At 38.8% G+C, this 16,807-nt stretch overlaps 1 protein-coding gene across 2 annotated transcripts; it reads right to left on the bottom strand.

The window, feature by feature from the left end:
* Positions 1–5,049: 5,049 nt before the first annotated feature.
* On the bottom strand, positions 5,050–15,116 carry tekt3 (tektin 3). Of its 2 annotated transcripts, none has more exons than XM_003453389.5 (8): positions 11,468–15,116; positions 10,646–11,222; positions 9,925–10,008; positions 9,749–9,819; positions 9,512–9,655; positions 7,435–7,657; positions 6,431–6,585; positions 5,050–5,560 (listed from the first exon to the last, which is right to left on the bottom strand). In XM_003453389.5, exons 2-8 carry the CDS (start codon positions 11,210–11,212, stop codon positions 5,344–5,346), a joined length of 1,461 nt encoding a protein of 486 aa, XP_003453437.1. In that variant the 5' UTR covers positions 11,213–11,222; positions 11,468–15,116; the 3' UTR covers positions 5,050–5,343. The 2 variants fall into 2 exon arrangements, with proteins under 2 accessions (XP_003453437.1, XP_013131881.1); XM_013276427.3 differs by having other exon boundaries at positions 10,646–11,252.
* Positions 15,117–16,807: the final 1,691 nt, after the last annotated feature.

The raw sequence follows: 16,807 nt of genomic DNA on the forward strand, positions 1-16,807 counted from the left end.
AAAATCATCCCAAAGTAGCTTTATCATTGCCATCATATGGCATACTAACCCTTTGCCAAGTTGCAAAATCCCCCAAAATCGCACTGTTTGCAGAAATTTCATTACTTCATTGCTCGTAAAAGGAAACTCTTAATCAATCTCATGTCTATATTAAAATCTCTCAAAGGCACGTGTCAGCTGACATGTCCAAAATCATATGGTCCTGATTCACGTGGTGTCTTTCATCACTCTGGTTTGTAAATGGGAAGTTTTAGGGTCATAGTTTGTATTTGTATAAATTCAAACAGAAGCTTGACTCATATGCTGTGAGAAGCTGAACCTTGTTCCTTTGTTGCCAGATATATAAATAAATAAATCAGAAATCTAATAAGTGTGGCTTTAAGACAGACTACACTGCATACTGTAACTCCCAGTCATCATCAGCCCACTGTGATTCAGCAGGAAAGACTGCAGTATTGTTTCTCGACCTCTGCATCTCTCTATTAGCTATCCATTCTGCTGTCTATTGAGAATGCAAAGTATTGGATTCCCAGATCTATGTTATGAATTGTTATGGTAGCTAGTCAATAGCACAAATGACCCATGAGACTCTTGTCTCCTCCACATTGTAGCGTACCGTTCTTTCTGCTCAATTCCGGAACTTCGGTTAGTCGTTGCACTCGTCTATCTTATCGTGCTTCCCTCCTTGTAGCCGGTTACTTGCAAAATGCTGGGGGAAGATAACGTTGACTGAAAGTTGAAATGTTTAGGAAGGAAAAGATTCCTCGTGTGTCAAAGATCAGCCGGCATTCACAGACTGTGCCTCTGTGGTTTTGAGAGAGTTGGCAGTTGGGATGAAAAAGCCCATACGTTACATGTCTTATCAGTGTGTCTCCAGCTTCCTTCAGCTGCCAACAGTAATCAATTATTCAATAAATTTATACCTACCTTTATATGTGTGTCTAAAATCTGTTTATTAATATTTTCCAGCATTTTCCCAAAAAAATAAACTAAAGACAAAAACATATGAATTCAGCAATACAATCTGATCAAGCCAATAATAATGAACAATGGTGTGGGCAGTGCAGAAGAGATAAAGCCACCAACTTAAACAATATCAGCCATCTGGAGTGAAGGGTAACAAGGCTACAAAAGCCACCAATAGGGAAGAAGAAAGAGGCTGGAATTACACCAAATAATGCAATTATACAGTTAGGGTTAATCAATTTTCCTGACCTTTGACAATGATCGATACATTTCCTCCCAGTAGGGTTGGGAAGTGTGACAAGACCAAAGCATGTGTACACCGGTGACATCTGTCACATGTTGGGTCCACATATTAAGATTTTAGAGAGCCTAACCTTTGTGACGTGAGAGCAGTATCTGTATGACGCTATCGCACAGATGAAGAACTTAGGTGTATTACTAAAGGCAGCTTCCCGGAGTTCCTGAGACATTTCTTCTTTCAGATCCAACTCCCTAAACTGATTTGATGGAATTTAAGGAGTCTAAGTGCAGGGAGTGAATTTGAGCTTACGTACAGTACTGTGTAAAATTCTTGAGACACCTCTCAGTTCCTTATATTTTACTATTTGCACATGATTTACTGAAACAGGTGCAGACATACATGTAAATACAGTGTGTTAGGCAAAATTTGTACAGTTCTAAGGAGCTTGAAAGTAAATATTTGGAGTGACTGCCATTATTTTTTAATATGGTCTGAACTATTGCAAGCTTTCTCATAAAAGAACTCTTTAGGAACAGTTCCTCGGGTTTCTTGAGGAAGGCCTCAGATCCTGTGTTAGATCTATGCTGGTCTTATTCCTAGTTCTATTAATAAGATTATAAATTTGTGGGTACCAAAAAAGGGTTTTTATAGATAGATTAAACTTTTCCGTTATCTGCTGTAAAGATACAAAGGTGTTGTTAATCTATGGGTCTTTAAATGATTCTAGCAGAGGTGTTGGAATATGATTTATGAGCATTTGGGTTGTCCTTAAAGATGTTTGGAGAGCTAAACAACACCTAAACTGGTTCCAAATTCTCAAGAACGTTCTGACTATAACATTTTTGACCGAGCCTATATTGAAAGACAAAGTTTAAGCCCCAAAGATGGAGTTTCCAAATAACCTCTTGGGTAAACTCATTGTTTTGGCACAGATCCAAAAGCCGTAGGAAGTGCTGGTTCCCATGAATGTTTAGCTGTCAGTTCAAACTCGCTCTCCAGCAGTTTTTTCAACTTAACAATACATTGTCTTTTCAGTCCCATTCCACTTTTGACAACAAAGGTAGCATGTATTTTCATATATGATGATTTTGAATATTTTTCCATTGTTTTTTTTAATGCAAGGGGAACCTTGGCAACTTACCAAAGAGAGAGAGATGTTTTAAAATGTTCTGCTATGTATCGAGGTGTACAACAAAGACCTGTTAGACTAGATAAAACAGAATGTTTATCATCACTGCACAGCAAGAAGGCTCTGGGTTCAGGTCCACCAGCCAGCTGGGGCCTTTCTGTGTGGCGTTCACATGTTCTCTTCATGTCTATATAGGTTCTCTTTGGGTACTCTGGCTTCCTTTCACACTCCACAGATATGCATGTTAAGTTAATTGGTGACTCTAAATTGGCAGTGAAGGTGAATGGTTGTCTGTCTCTCTGTGTTAGCCTTGTGATAGACCGGATAGGCTCCAGCCCAACCATGATCCTGAATTAGATAAGCAGAAGAAAATGGATGGATGTTAGTAATAATGTTTATAAGGCACCTATGGCATGTTTATGACCTAATGTGGTATTAATTAGCTATTAGCTATTTTAAAGGTTAATTCCTAGTGGACAGCATCCAATAATGTTTCTTTTTAGCAGGCTAAATAAAGACTTTTAGTTTCATGAAGCTTAATAAACCCCTCAAGCTATGCGTAGCCTTTTTCATCTCACTGTTTTGGTTTTAAACATTTAATGTATTATTAAATTGCTTTTTTTTCTTGCTGGGTTCTACAAGTCAATTTTATAAATTAGCAACATGTGTTTGAGGGAAAAAACTAACAAACTACCAATGACCTGAATGAGTCTAAAATTCCAGTGAATATTAGGTTTATCAATCAGAAATAACAATAAATTATTGATAATGCAGGCAGGTTACTACCAGCAATGAGGCAATCAGTGAATTATTGAACTAGCATACTTTACACATAACATAATATCAAAAAATAGCTCCTTGTGGCGTCAACTACTTTTCTTCTTCAGCGATGCTTTCTCAGTCCAGGTCTGTAATTACAGTGGAGTAAAACACGCTCAGTGACCGTCTCAAGTGTTCTATGATCAGCTCTTTAGCATGGTATGATGGTATGTAAGAAACATATAATAACATGGGGCATAGGGCATCTATAACAAGAACTGCTGTTAAAAATAAACTGCCAATATGTTTGGAGTGCAGGAAGAATTCCAGAGTACATTCCCCATATGTGGTATGTGGGGGTGGTAGATCAGGTCAAATGGAAAGACCTATTTGTGTCCTACACAGACAGCGATCCATAACCTCAAAGTCAGCATAAGAGTGAATGTACATTCCACTTTTTGCCACTATTATGTATTTCTGAAGTATAAAGCAAGAGTAGTAAGGACTGAATCCAGGAGAGGTGGAGGTTAGGGGGAGATGCTCATTTTTTGCTATCTGTCAATATAAATTTAATGGCAAGGTGGTGAGAACAGGGAGTCTTTTGATGTGCGCTAGACAACAAGGTCCCTTTCTTTTGCACTACGGTGCCTTAGGAGATGGCCCACAGGCATGCTTGCACACACCTATTAAACACACATACATGTATGAAACCACATCAGAGATCTTTTTGCTATTGAATTGCTCCTGAGCATTGTCATGTTTGCACTAAAGGGAAACCAACTCAACGCCCTGATATTGAATACACCCAATCAAAGTGCAGGTTACACACACATACAGTAGTTGGCTGAGCTTTATAATCACTCCGCCCTCCCAGTCAGGAATCTTTATGGTGAAATTGCTCTCCACTTAAAAAACAGATGTTTTCGTGCTTTTTTCTTTAACGGTGTAGCCACTAAAAAGATTTTATAGACCCAGTTAGATCTGAGATAGACTTTTTAACTTTACAGCTTAGCCTTCACATTGCTTCTGTTTCATCCCAGTATGCAAATCCAGTTAGCATCTGGCTCCAGATTCCACTTACTTTGTCTGCGGGCACTCGTTTAAAAAAAGACATATTTTGATTTCGAGGCATATCTGCTTTACAGACAAATGTAATAAGATGAGGATGCAAAGACAGTTGGCATGCTCAGGTGGTTTGGTGGTATGTTTTCTAGGTGACTACTATGCAAACAATGGCTAAACTCTTACACTACTGGTAATTCAAGCGACATTTGTATTCCTCAGTAGGGCCAAAGGTTATACAGGAAGTGGAGTAGCACAAAGGGTTGAGTCAGGGAGTGTGATAGTAGTGTTTACGGTGCATGCATTTGTATCTGTGTGTCCAAAGTTTGCTTAGGCTCAGAAAGCTATTCGCTATACTAACAAAATGAAATGAAACTGATACTCGATACAAATACAAATGGCAGCCTCTGCACAGGAGCAGGCCGACACTGGGCACAAGAGGGACAGCGAACACGGGTGACAGAAAGAGACTGATGAGAAGTTATGAGGCTCAGGTCCTATAGGACAGCAGGTCCTACAGGAGAGCTAACCAAACTACAGGTGTATGTTTACAGTCTCAGTGCCAGACTTAAGTAAGTGTTTCGTACATGCCATGTCCAAGATAACAGTTAGGTCACTCACTGTGCAAGTAAGTCTCTGCTTTTTGTTTGGGGTTTGTCGTCACGTGCTACTAATGCCCTTGTTTGTGCTTCACTGGCTCAATGCTTGTAGCTAACGTAGTGTTTAGAAACATAAAGATACCTTGCTCCAATTGGTAGTGTATAAGTACCTCTTTTTTTCTCAGGTGCTATCACAGTCACAAACAAAATCAGCATAATTTATTCATAGTTAAAACAGGGCTCCTTTAAGATTACCAGTTAATATACAACATAAAGAATGTAGGTGTGAAACAGTCAATAGTTCTGTTAAAGGTTTTAATATATAGGTTGCAAGTGTGAACACAAGTTTCCACCATTTAGTACATTAGTAGCATAACATATGTGTAATTGTGTTTAACTGTAGATATCAAGTTTTTGCCATTGCATATGATTCTTTTTCTTATTTCTTTTTATAAACTGCTGCATATCTGCTTTTAAAGTCATTGTGTTTACATTTAGGTCACCCACACGTTCATTTAAACCACTCCAAACCTACAGAAACAATAACTCTATGGGTCTTCCAATGGTTCTCCTTTTAAGACTTGGTTTTAGGTGTAGCCCACCAGACGGGGCATGCTAGGAAAGCTCTTGCGCATGCTCATGCACTTCTCTTGGTCCAGGAAAAGCGAATTGGCCTTGACAGATAGGTCATGTTCCAGGGATACTTTGGTCTTCACCAAAGTCTGCAGAGTGTTCTCGGCCTCCATCAGCCTCTCTTGAAGTTTCCGAATGGTGTCCTCGATCTCTCTCACCTCACTCACAAGTCTGAATAATTAGAGAGAGAAAGACTGCTTACTGTCAAATCTGAAACTTTTTGAAGTATGACATTGTGAGATTTGCAGTTAAAGGTAATAATAAATTGTTCATTTAAACCACAGAGAGGCCAAACCCCTCTAAAATGTATCAAATGACAAAGTTAAAAAAAATTTTTGGCAGTAATTCACTGATATTACACTTTGTCACTCAATGAGGTTGATTAACTAAAAGTAACGTTAAAAATTAAGTTAAAAGTACAAATGGCAACCTGTTAAAATCAGGGAAATCAGTGCATTCTTTGTCAATGATTTGATTCTTGATTGAGAAATAGTATATTTGCATAATTTTCTTCACTCCTTGAAGTAATTTGTAACACACAAAAGGCACTCACTACATTGCAAAATAGCCTGAGATGCATTACCACATAATTACTAGTTATATCAACCACCAGAAAGCCGTTTTCCTTCTTAGGTGTGGTTCTGGCTCAGGAGGTAGGGCAAGTCACCTACGTCCATTGGAGTATGAATGTGTGTGAATCTTAGACAGACAGTGCTTACATAGAAAAAAGTGCTTGTATAAATTGGAGTGAATGGGTGAATGCGGCAACCTGTATAAAGCGTTCTGAGTACTCAGAGTAGAAAAATGCCATATGGGAACCCGTCCATTTACCATTCCCGACTCCTAAAACTAGACATCTTTTTGTCCTTCTCCATGACCAGCTGGTGTCTGCTGATTGTAGCACAAATCTGGAAGGTTTCGTGATTTTCTTTCTCTATTCACCCTTAGTGCAAGTAACTGAAACTCAAAACCTTTTTATCTGGAGGAACAATCTATTAACATCTGAAATCACATCTGATTTGGAAATGTGGAACATGCTACCTGTGGTGTGGATTGTCCCTGCAGAGCTCTACGTTGGGTCTGCGGGTCCTCTCCTCAAGCCTCGTTTGGGCCACTTTTAATGGGGACTCTTTATCTCTGAGAGCCTTCTTTATTGACTCAATTAGCATCTCAGTCTGAAAGATCTCTTGTAGAGTCTGCATGAAAAGACAAAAGACAACAAATTGTGATGCAGCCGCTGAGAGTTCCAGTCATGTAAGCATAGCTGAGTTAGGCATGGTAATTAAGGGAAAGGCTGACCCGAAGCCAAAAGAGGGGAAAATGTGAGAATCTCAATAAAAACAATCATGTACAAAGCTGCAGACCTCGAGTCAGCTGAACACAGGCACACACATGCACAGTGGCCTGCTCTGTCTAACCCCATCTGATATAATTTCATTTCAGCCAATCGCTACTTCTTACAGCTGACAGTGAGTGAGGTTTATTGAAGGCCTTGTGCTTCATATCACTTCTGTCAGTGTTCAAACTATCCAGCAGCTCTTGATGGCAACCTGAAATCAATGGGATAGAGTGTAGAATGTGACACAAGCAATGAACAAACTACTACAGCTCCTCTCCTCTCCTTTGACAGGGATGTTTTTCAAATATAATCCATATAATAGAGGGCAAATCTGCACAGCTGATGGAGATAGAGTTTTAGAAGGAAGGGGGGGAAAGGATTGTACAGACACATGATCTCTTCCTTATAAGTGGCAAATGTAGTTAAATACTCAATAAGAAAAAAGGAATGGATTTTTTTCTTTTTTTTTCCTAAAATAAAACCATGTGATTGCCTCTGAAACCACTTTTCTTAATAATCTATTTCACGTTTTATTTCACATTGTGAAATAATCAAAAATGAAGTCCAACATAAGAACAAAATTAGGAACAGGCTGTAATTCATTACACTATGATTAAAATACAATAATAAAAAAAGTCCCCGTTACATAACCTTATCAAGATATTATTGTCTTTTATGAAATAAACCATGCAGAAAAGGTGATGACCTTAGCCAGGTGTGTTTGCAAGCTGTTCTTGGCATCAGCGGTTTCTGATATGCGGTTGGTGAAGGCTACGTTGACATTGTTGAACTGGTTCCACATTTCATTGGAAGTGGTGTTCAGCAGGATTTCTATCTCATCCCTGAGCTTGTGGGAGGCAGCTCGCTCGCTTTGGGAATGCAGGATGTTGTCATCTGTAAACTTGGACCACGAGTCAGGCAGAGAGATTCTGACAGAGAAACAGTTAGATGCATTTACAGCATGTTCCAACACTCCCACTGGTTTTGAACATGATGCATTTGGAAAAGAGTTTTTCAGATATCACAAAACTTTTTAGCTATTTTAGCCAAATTTCATTGTCATGGTTCTTAAACTTTTGTGAGGCAGGGGCTTGTTAGAAAATGAAAACCTTCAAAGGGCCCATCATAATAAACCAGATTATATAGTAAGTCTATTACAAAGAATTACTATGATTAGTAAACTGCCCAGGTACCATTCTTAGTGAAAAACTTATCAACCTAAATACTTAAAATGCATCAAAACTGGTACAAAAATGAAGTGAGCTAATATAAAGAACACAATATGATTGTTTGGGGTTTTTTGTAGTATAACTGTACAGTTAGACATTAGATTTACCCTGAAGTCTTAGGTACACGCATTCATGTCCCTGTTAGGTTGCAATAGTTGTGGTTACTTAAATGTTTATTGGGAATGACAATCATGTTAAATTGTATGAAGTTTTGTTTGTTTGTTTTAGCAAATGCTAGTATGCAAATGGGAGATGGTGAACATGGTAAAGCTGACACTTATGGTCATCATTTACACTCACTGGCCACTTTACTAGGTGCTGCTCCATTGCTTGTTACAAAAAACTAATCAGCCAATCACATGGTGGGAACTCAGTACATTTAGGAATGTAGACATTTTCAAGATGATCTGCTAAAGTTTAAACTGAGCATCAAAATGGAAAAAAAAGGTGATTTAAGTGACTTTGAACATGGCGTGGTTGTTGGCACCAGATGGGCTGATCTACTTGGCTTTTCCCGCACAACCAACTCTAGAAATTGCATAAAATTACATGAGAAAGAGAAAATATTCAGCGAGCGACAGTTTTGTAGATGAGAATGCCTGTTAGTGTCAATGGTCTCCAAAGACTGGCCAGACTGCATCAAGTTGATAGGAAATTAATTCAAATAATGATGCATTACAACCACAGTGTGCAGAAGAGCATCTCTGAATACTTGACATGTGGAACCTTGATGCAGATGGGCCACAGCAGCAGAAGACCACACCGGGTGCCATCCTGTTAGCTAAGAACAGAAACCTGAGGCTACCATTCTCAGTGTCTCACCGAAATTGGGCAATAGAAGACTGGAAAACTGTTGCCTGGTCAGTTTCTCCTGCAAGATGTTACGGTGAGAATTTGAAACATATAAAAAAAATATAAATGAAAATATGAAAGCATTAATCCTTTCTACCTTACATCAACAATTCAGGCTGATGGTGATGGTGTTTTGGTTTCTTGCCACACTTTGAGGCCCTTTAATACCAACTGAGTTAAACACCACCGCCTACCTGAGCATTGTTGCTGGCCGTGTCCACAGAGTGTCAGTCTTCTGATGGCTGCTGCCAGCAGTATAACACATGTCACAAAACTCAGATCACCTGAGCCTAGTTTCTTTAACACAACAATGGCCTCCAGACTCACCAGATGTCAATCTCAATGTGTTGGAAGCACCACATTGAATCAATACCACTACAAATTAAGGTAGTTTGGAGGACAAAAGCAAGGTGCACCATATAAAGTAACCAGTGAGTGTATATCGTAGCCCTGGTGTGTGTGAGTGCAGCTTCACTAAGTTCCTGGCATTACTATTAACTTTTAATCGTCTCATAAAATATTTACATCTCACTTGCAACAAATCATCAATATACAGTGTATACAGCAACATTTTTATGTATTTATCTGGACACAACAATTTATCATTTTATGCTAGCGTAAACAAATTCTGGACAGCAATATCAAGTATTTAATCAAATATAATTGAATCGTTCAGATATTCAAATATATAATTATACTCACGAAGGGTCTAGTCTGTCAATTCCTCTGTAATAGCCAATACCATCTGATGTGTTCCTTAAATGGTGACACCTTTGATCTATCCTCTGAGCTGTCAGTTTGTCACTAACATCTCTTTCCAACTCATGTTGAGCTGCTCGGTTTGACCTAATAAATCACATAACATAAAACAGAAATGAAAACTTTTATAAATCAAGCACATGTCAAACTGCACAGTCTTAGTCAGATTGTCAGACTTACGCCAGCTGAGCAATGGCTCTGTCCAGATGTCGCCTCATCCTTTCTTGACATGACTTTATAACTTCTACCTCCTTTTTTAGCACAGGTAGAAACGATATAACAACTTTCTTATTTCTGCAGTCATATTGGTCTCATGAGTCCCACATATATATAACCACACTGATCTTTCATTTTACCTTTATGAGGTCTTTCTCTACGTCATCGTGTACCAGGTCAATGGACATCCGCTTCTCTCTGTGGTACAGACACTCTTGAGACACCTGTTAGCAAAAATTTATTTTGACTAAAGCAAGCTGCAATGATAAATCCATAAGGATCATTTTCTTTATTTAGCATTGATTGTGACACTCCAAAAGATGGGGATATAATATGATTGTAAAGAAAAACCCAATTTATATCAATATCCAGGTGTACATATACTGAGTTCTGCAACATGTTTGGATCATACTCCAATTTCAGTCACCTGGAGAAGTCTCTAAGAAAGTCTCCTGCCACATGATATTGGTCTAGAAAGGTGTCCCTGTCATCAGATATAAAGCCAGATCAAGTTAACTCTCTCAGGGGGACTATGGTCATTCGAACAGGGCACTAGGATGACCTATTTATGGGACTGACCCAGTGAAAGCACCGTCATTTTGAAGTGTTGCAAAGGATCATGCAAAAACTGTCTCTACAACCAAACAGAGGACTGGTTTAAAACTGGCATAATATGGATGATTGATAATATGCATGCACTCAGTTATAGTCTGACCAGTATTATGTCATGTTTTCTCTCAAACAAATAAAAAATATCAAGCTAAAAGTTCAAATAATATCACTCAAAATTAGTGTGCCCCCGTGAAAAAAAAAATCAAAGTAACACACGCGCTCATTGAAACATATTCCTTCCAGTCTCACCTGAAGGGGCCCCTCAGTCTCTGCCAAGGCTCTCTCTAGCCTCCTTTTGACCTCATTAAGAGCTGCTATCTCTGTCACCATGTTGTCAATCTCATGGCTCAGCTCAGACTTCCAAAAGACAATGTCATTGAGCCTTTCTCCTATGTTCTTGCTGGTATTCTCCTGGGTTCGTCTGGTCAGTTGCTCTTTATCCTGCATCAGCCTGATGGTGTCTTTTCTTAGTCTCTCTGCGCTTTTCCGGGAAGACTCGGATTCCCTGTAGTTGTTGTGGTTGGACTTGTACCAGTCATCTGGAGTGTAGCGGGTGGACAGCGCACTCCTGTTGGATGGGTACAACACCGTCTTGGCACGAACCAGATCTAAATTCTCTCGTTTTATGGAAGGAGATGGGATAGTGCTGTTGCTCTTGTAATAGCTGTTTGTCCTCCACAGACTGGCACTGGGATTCATGGCCAGGGCTGCCTGGGGGTTTCGATAGCTGGATGCCATAGTGGAGATGGCAGGGAGAAAGTGGCTGCTTTTTGGCCGAGCATATGTTGCTGTCAGAGTGGATCCAATCAACTCCATTTTTCAAAGCCTGCAAGGGTTCAAAGTGGTACTACTGGTCCTGAGTCAAAGTAAAGAAAAAAGTTCTCAAACTGATTTGAATATTTTACATATTCATATTAGCTACCTGGATCAGACATTTAAAACAGTTTACAAACTCTGTAGGTTGGTTAGGTACACAAAGAAAACGTGTTTAGATGACTCGTTGAAGTGAGAAGGTGGAAAATAAAATCAGAACTAAGGTGAAGCATCAAAGTAGACAAAGAACTGCCTTACCAAGATGAACGCCTCTCAGTTGCTCAACAGTGTCTTGTGACAAGCTGCCTCTCAGCTCTGTTTACCTGAGAATGAGCTCAAGAACGCACTAAAGGTAAACCGGCATGCATAATAGAAAAGTTAGCAAGTCATTCATTCAGGCAGCCAATGGTGTTGCACAGTCCTGGACAGCAGCAGCTGGCCTTGTTCAAGATTTCTGTTGACACAGAAGCAGTTGCCATGGGTTACTGCAACACTGTGCCAAGGATTTTCAGATTAATAGTGACCAGGTGCTTTTCTTTGGACTAGTAAATGCATCAGTATTACAAAATGTGTCCACAGGACAGATATAACTTTGATGTTTGTAATGTTTCTTCTTATTAGATTTCATTATAAAATCCTACTGACCTCCTGTGACTTTAAAAAGTTCCAGTCCACTTTTCAACCAATACAGGCACAACTTATCAGGAACACAGTTAAAGTGGAAAAGTAAAATGCAGTGAAAACAACACAACAAATAGATGCCTGTATTAAAAACCCACAGCACCATGAACTGTGATTTTTTTTTTTTATTCACTGATAACTTACAGCTCTCCACATTCTGCCTATTCTCTTCTTTCTTCATTAAATAAGATAAATATTCAAAATACAACCCAATCAGTTTTTTTAAGAATTTATTTACGGATGATCGATTGCTTTCAGTAGCTTAATCAAGCCATTTGTCTTCAAAATCCTTGATAGAAGGGAAGCAATCGGAGTTTTGTTTTTAAAGCAGTCAACTTCAGTTGGTCTCCATGCATGCATGCATTAGCTCACCGTCACCCTGAGAACCAAGCTGTCTGTATTGATTACAGTTACTTGTTTAATGATTCATGCCGCAGGAAGAGTCCACACAAACCCCTGTAGCACAGAATAATAATCTGTGTTGTGTTACCTACCATTGGAAATGAGGATCGTTTACACTAATCTGTTCTGAGGGGGTAGGGCTGGACAGATGATAGCCTGGTTTCCACAGGGACAAGGAAAGGTGTAACCAGGATTTATTTAGCTCTGTCTTAACCACAGAAGTGTGATCTGAACAAAATCTTTGAATGAGATTATTTTGGGGTCTTTCCAACCACCATATGTTATTTAATCTGCTGCCAATTATTTAGTGTTGTAATAATTTTAAAACTTTACTTGGCAAAGATTATGGCAGGTAAAGAGAGCTTTCTCATCCTCCATGCTGTATGATAATACTTAATACCAGCAACTTTCCGTGAGATCAGCTTTCCATCTTACTGACATTGCACTTACACACTCATAATGTAGGGCTCAAGCACAGAATGTTTTCTAACTCCATGTTTGTAGAGAATAACACCTATATTGTTGTCCCTTTATGTATGAAGTGTTAAATACTGTTCTAGCAGCAATCATTTAGTTAGCTTATCGTCATTACATGAAAGAAGTTAGTACCCTTACAATCTGGAAGTAAATTAGTGTAATTCCCCAAGTAGGGTCCAGTCTGAATTTTATCTATGTACTCAGCTATTTAAAGTGTACTGTACTGACAAGCTTAATCAATATTAGTTTTTTGGGAACAAATTTTTTTTGACAGGTTTTTCTTTAAGTAAAAAAACAAACAAATCCATCAAACCCCACTTTAGAGGTCACATAATGAAATCTCAAGCTCATTAATGAAGAATTTGTGATTGGCTTGCAGGTTTATGTGTCCTGCCCTGGAACCTCCTCCAAGACCTGTCCACTTTATAGCTGGAAAGGTCTTGGTGGCCACCACGTGCACAGTTTTGCAGCCCGTGCTCAGGCTACTATTGTCATAAACATACAGGTTTAGATTTAGAATGGAATGGTGCGTCATTGCTCCACCCCTGCGGCCTGCAGCATCACTTAACATGGCTAGGTTGAAAAAGGCCATCCCACATGCTTCTACTGCCCTGACCTCATCCACTATAAATACGCCCCAGAAAAGCACGAAAAGCCCGCCTGCGTTTGAAATCCCTCCCCTGGATAGAACTGCAAGTGTCCCCTGGAAAAGTGATTCCTAGTGAAGCTCCCCACTGGCCTCTGAACATGAAGGAAATGTAAGAGGGGCCTATATATACTCCTGCCATGTGGCCCATGAGAGTATGTTGTTAATTACTGCACAGTAGAAATGTCTGAGGGAGCAAGCGTGCTGTCTACTCCACTTAAAGTACAGTGATACAGAACTGAAGGCTGTAATCTTCAGCGGAATAAAACCATTAATAAAACAGAGCTTCTAAATTGAGTCATAGTATGAAGTTTTAAGAAATAGTTTCCTTTTCTTATGTGGTATCCAGTAGTAGCCACTTAGCAGTCAACCTATATTGCTGTGGAAAAAAATGACAAGCAGGGAAATTATAGTGTCATAATTTTTGTAATTTATGTCCTGTGGTTTGGCAGAGGTGTCCAATCCTTGAATTTTTCTCATTTTGGCTGCAATGAAAGTGGCAGGGAAATGTCAAATTGGACTGGACAGGTAGAAAAATACACTGAACCTGCAGTCAGCATTCACTGCTTCACACATGTAGACATGTAGTTTGATATTATTTCTTTTGCAACATTAATACTGGAAGACATACAATGCTCCGGTGCTCCGAATTCAGAGATCGGTTTTAATAAGCTGTGCAGATACCAGTGTCCTCCTTCAAACACCCGACTACCAAAATAGCTGGAGATACAAAATAAGAACTTGATCCTTCTGCTTAAGTGTGGACAACCACAACCTCTCACATTCAATCTACAGATCATACAGACTGCCAAAAAAACAACAACACAGACCAGCTTCACACATAGTTAATCTATCAAATTAGTTATGTTAATCAGAGACAGCTACTTTGCAACCCTAATTTAAAAAAAAAAAGATTAAAACTTAGTTTTTGAAAAATTAAGTCGCAAGCATCAATCTCAGTCCTTGCGTCTTTGTATTGTGCTGCATTCAGGCTCTATCATATTTGAGGGATTTTCTGCTTGTATGTAGATACCTTAAGTCCTGAGCTTTTATCAGATGCAACAAGTTACATTTTCAGCTATGTGATGTTAAAGAAGACCCAGCAATTCCATGATGTGGGGCTAACATATGTCGGTGCTATGGCTGCTTATTTGACACTTTTTGTAGGAGCCTTTGTGAATCATAAGATATGTAAACTGTCACTATTTGGCCTGCATGCATAATTTCATTTCCACCTGCACATCTGAAACATTTTGTAACTATATCCTGCAAAGTTAGGATGCTATGGCATTGTTATAATCTGTTCACAACCAGAGCAGATAATTGCGGCACTTTTTTCACTTTTCACAGAGACATATCAAACAAACAAACTTGGTGATAGTTCTCTTATTTTCATGCTATATGTAGCAACACACCCATTTCACCACACACAATCCCCTAAGGTCGTGTCCTTTCCTTTCCACCACTGACCTTCTGTTGATTGGATAAGAATAGATGAGGGGAGGAGGTCAGATGTGTTTTCTAACATAGTTAGTAAAAAAAGGTCCTTGTCTGTTCCCTCCCTGGGCCCCTGGTGCTTTCACTTCTTCAAACCCCGCCTATTTTGATGTCAACCTGGCAATTTTCCAAGCCTCTGGTTGTACCACACCTTCCTCTATTGGCAAGATTGATACGAGGTGCTTTCCTGTGCTTTGCTTACACTCCTGACTGCTGGGTCAAACAGATAAACTAGACTTGCAGCTGTCTTTATGCCTGACTATGCAGGCCATTATATTGGCATCAGTTTCCTCTCATAAATTCTAGATGGAGCCTTCTACGAGGAGGGTGGCCACACCTGGAGAACAATACAGAAGAAGTAATGAACCATTAAATCTAATGACGATATTAGAGATCCCCCACTGTGGTAATGGAGCATCCAGGTGGGAAAATCACAGGAGCCTCCTGAGCTTATCACAGATTGTCAGCAGTCACCTAAGGAAGTGCTTCTGTGTGTTCTAATGATTTCTTCTAATAGCCATAATACACATTCATCCTTGTGCTTCTATATTGTGAGTCCTCCAGTTTGCCTTCTTTGGTAACAGTGGTATGATGTTGAGTGAACTTGATTATTTAGGCTCTTATAACCTGAGGGGTCAAAGCAGTTCCTTGTAGGGGTGGGCCAAAATGCAACAAAAATTTAATTCTATAGATGAAATCCAGCCTCTGATTGCAATTTAATTTCGTTTCTATGCTATTCTTTCATCTCAGCACCCTGAGAGAAACATAATTGTGACTATTCTATACAAATATGACCAAAATAAATTTAAAAAATCATGGTTGCAATCTGAAAACCTGAAAATACACTCTTTCTCCAATATCTTCAGTGATATTAACAAAATTTCTAGGCCTTCTTAAAACTGAGTTCAAGTTGGCTTTTAGTAGATTTGATAGTCCCTTTTATATGTGATGTTACCAAGTGATCAGTACTATTTAGATTAAGTTTTTTTTTTTTTTATTCCACTTGTTATGTTTAGAAGTTTTTGCATGTTACATGTTTTTTATCAAGTCAAAGTACAAAGCTGGTGATATAATTTTGCAGTGTGTGTGTGTGTGTGTTTGCTTGTGTATTATGTAAAATATGAATGTGATCTTATTACACTATTATAGAAGGTTGTTACTGTAGCTTGTGAATTGTTTTTTTTTATTCTTTACACTAAATAACGGTGCTCTATATTATATAGACAGGGTGTAATTTATGCCTTATGTGTATACTATTGTACATTTTGTACTATATCTGTGAAGCTTATTCAGTACGTTAAATGTTGCATAGCAATGCAAACCTATTAAGATGCTTCTTTGCCATGTGCATGTTTGTGTGGAGTTGCATGGCAACTTCCTACTGTATCTGCAGTCTGATGTCTGCAAGTGTCTGAGGCAAAGAGCATTCTATGTCCTCGGCATAAAGCAGGCAAATGGATATTGTATTAGATACTTGGACAGAGGAAGCAGAGATGCGCAGACAGCCAGGCAACAGATATTTTTGTGTCCAGGGTAACTACAAAAAAAGCATTAAAGTTGACATTATTTTATACCGAAGCCATTCTAAGATTGGAAATACTGATCCATCATCATTAGGCATTATGGCTGTTAGTGGTTGGCACAAAATGAATTGCACTTGTTGCCATCTGCTTTCTTTCCAAAGTGCACAGATAATTATTAATTTTCATAAAAGGACATCACATAAATCACTTGTAGCAGAAACATTGCAAGCTGCTTTTGTTTTTAACTGTTTAAAAGATGAAGTTAAGAGGGTTACATCTACCCTAGTATACATTTGAGCATTTTAATTGTGAGTGATATCTATCTACTTTAATTCATATTGCAAATAAAGAAAATTAAATGCAATGGATGGA

Source organism: Oreochromis niloticus, linkage group LG8, assembly GCF_001858045.2.
Source record: "Oreochromis niloticus isolate F11D_XX linkage group LG8, O_niloticus_UMD_NMBU, whole genome shotgun sequence".
Lineage (NCBI taxonomy): Eukaryota > Metazoa > Chordata > Actinopteri > Cichliformes > Cichlidae > Oreochromis > Oreochromis niloticus.

Excerpts from the sequence above, each read along its gene's own strand:
- tekt3 (XM_003453389.5), bottom strand. The coding sequence starts at position 11,212 with ATGGAGTTGATTGGATCCACTCTGACAGCAACATATGCTCGGCCAAAA. Across the intron at positions 10,009-10,645 it reads AGACTGAGGGGCCCCTTCAG|GTGTCTCAAGAGTGTCTGTA; the intron begins GTGAGACTGGAA and ends TTTTGCTAACAG. Across the intron at positions 6,586-7,434 it reads TGCAAACACACCTGGCTAAG|ACTCTACAAGAGATCTTTCA; the intron begins GTCATCACCTTT and ends CTTTTCATGCAG.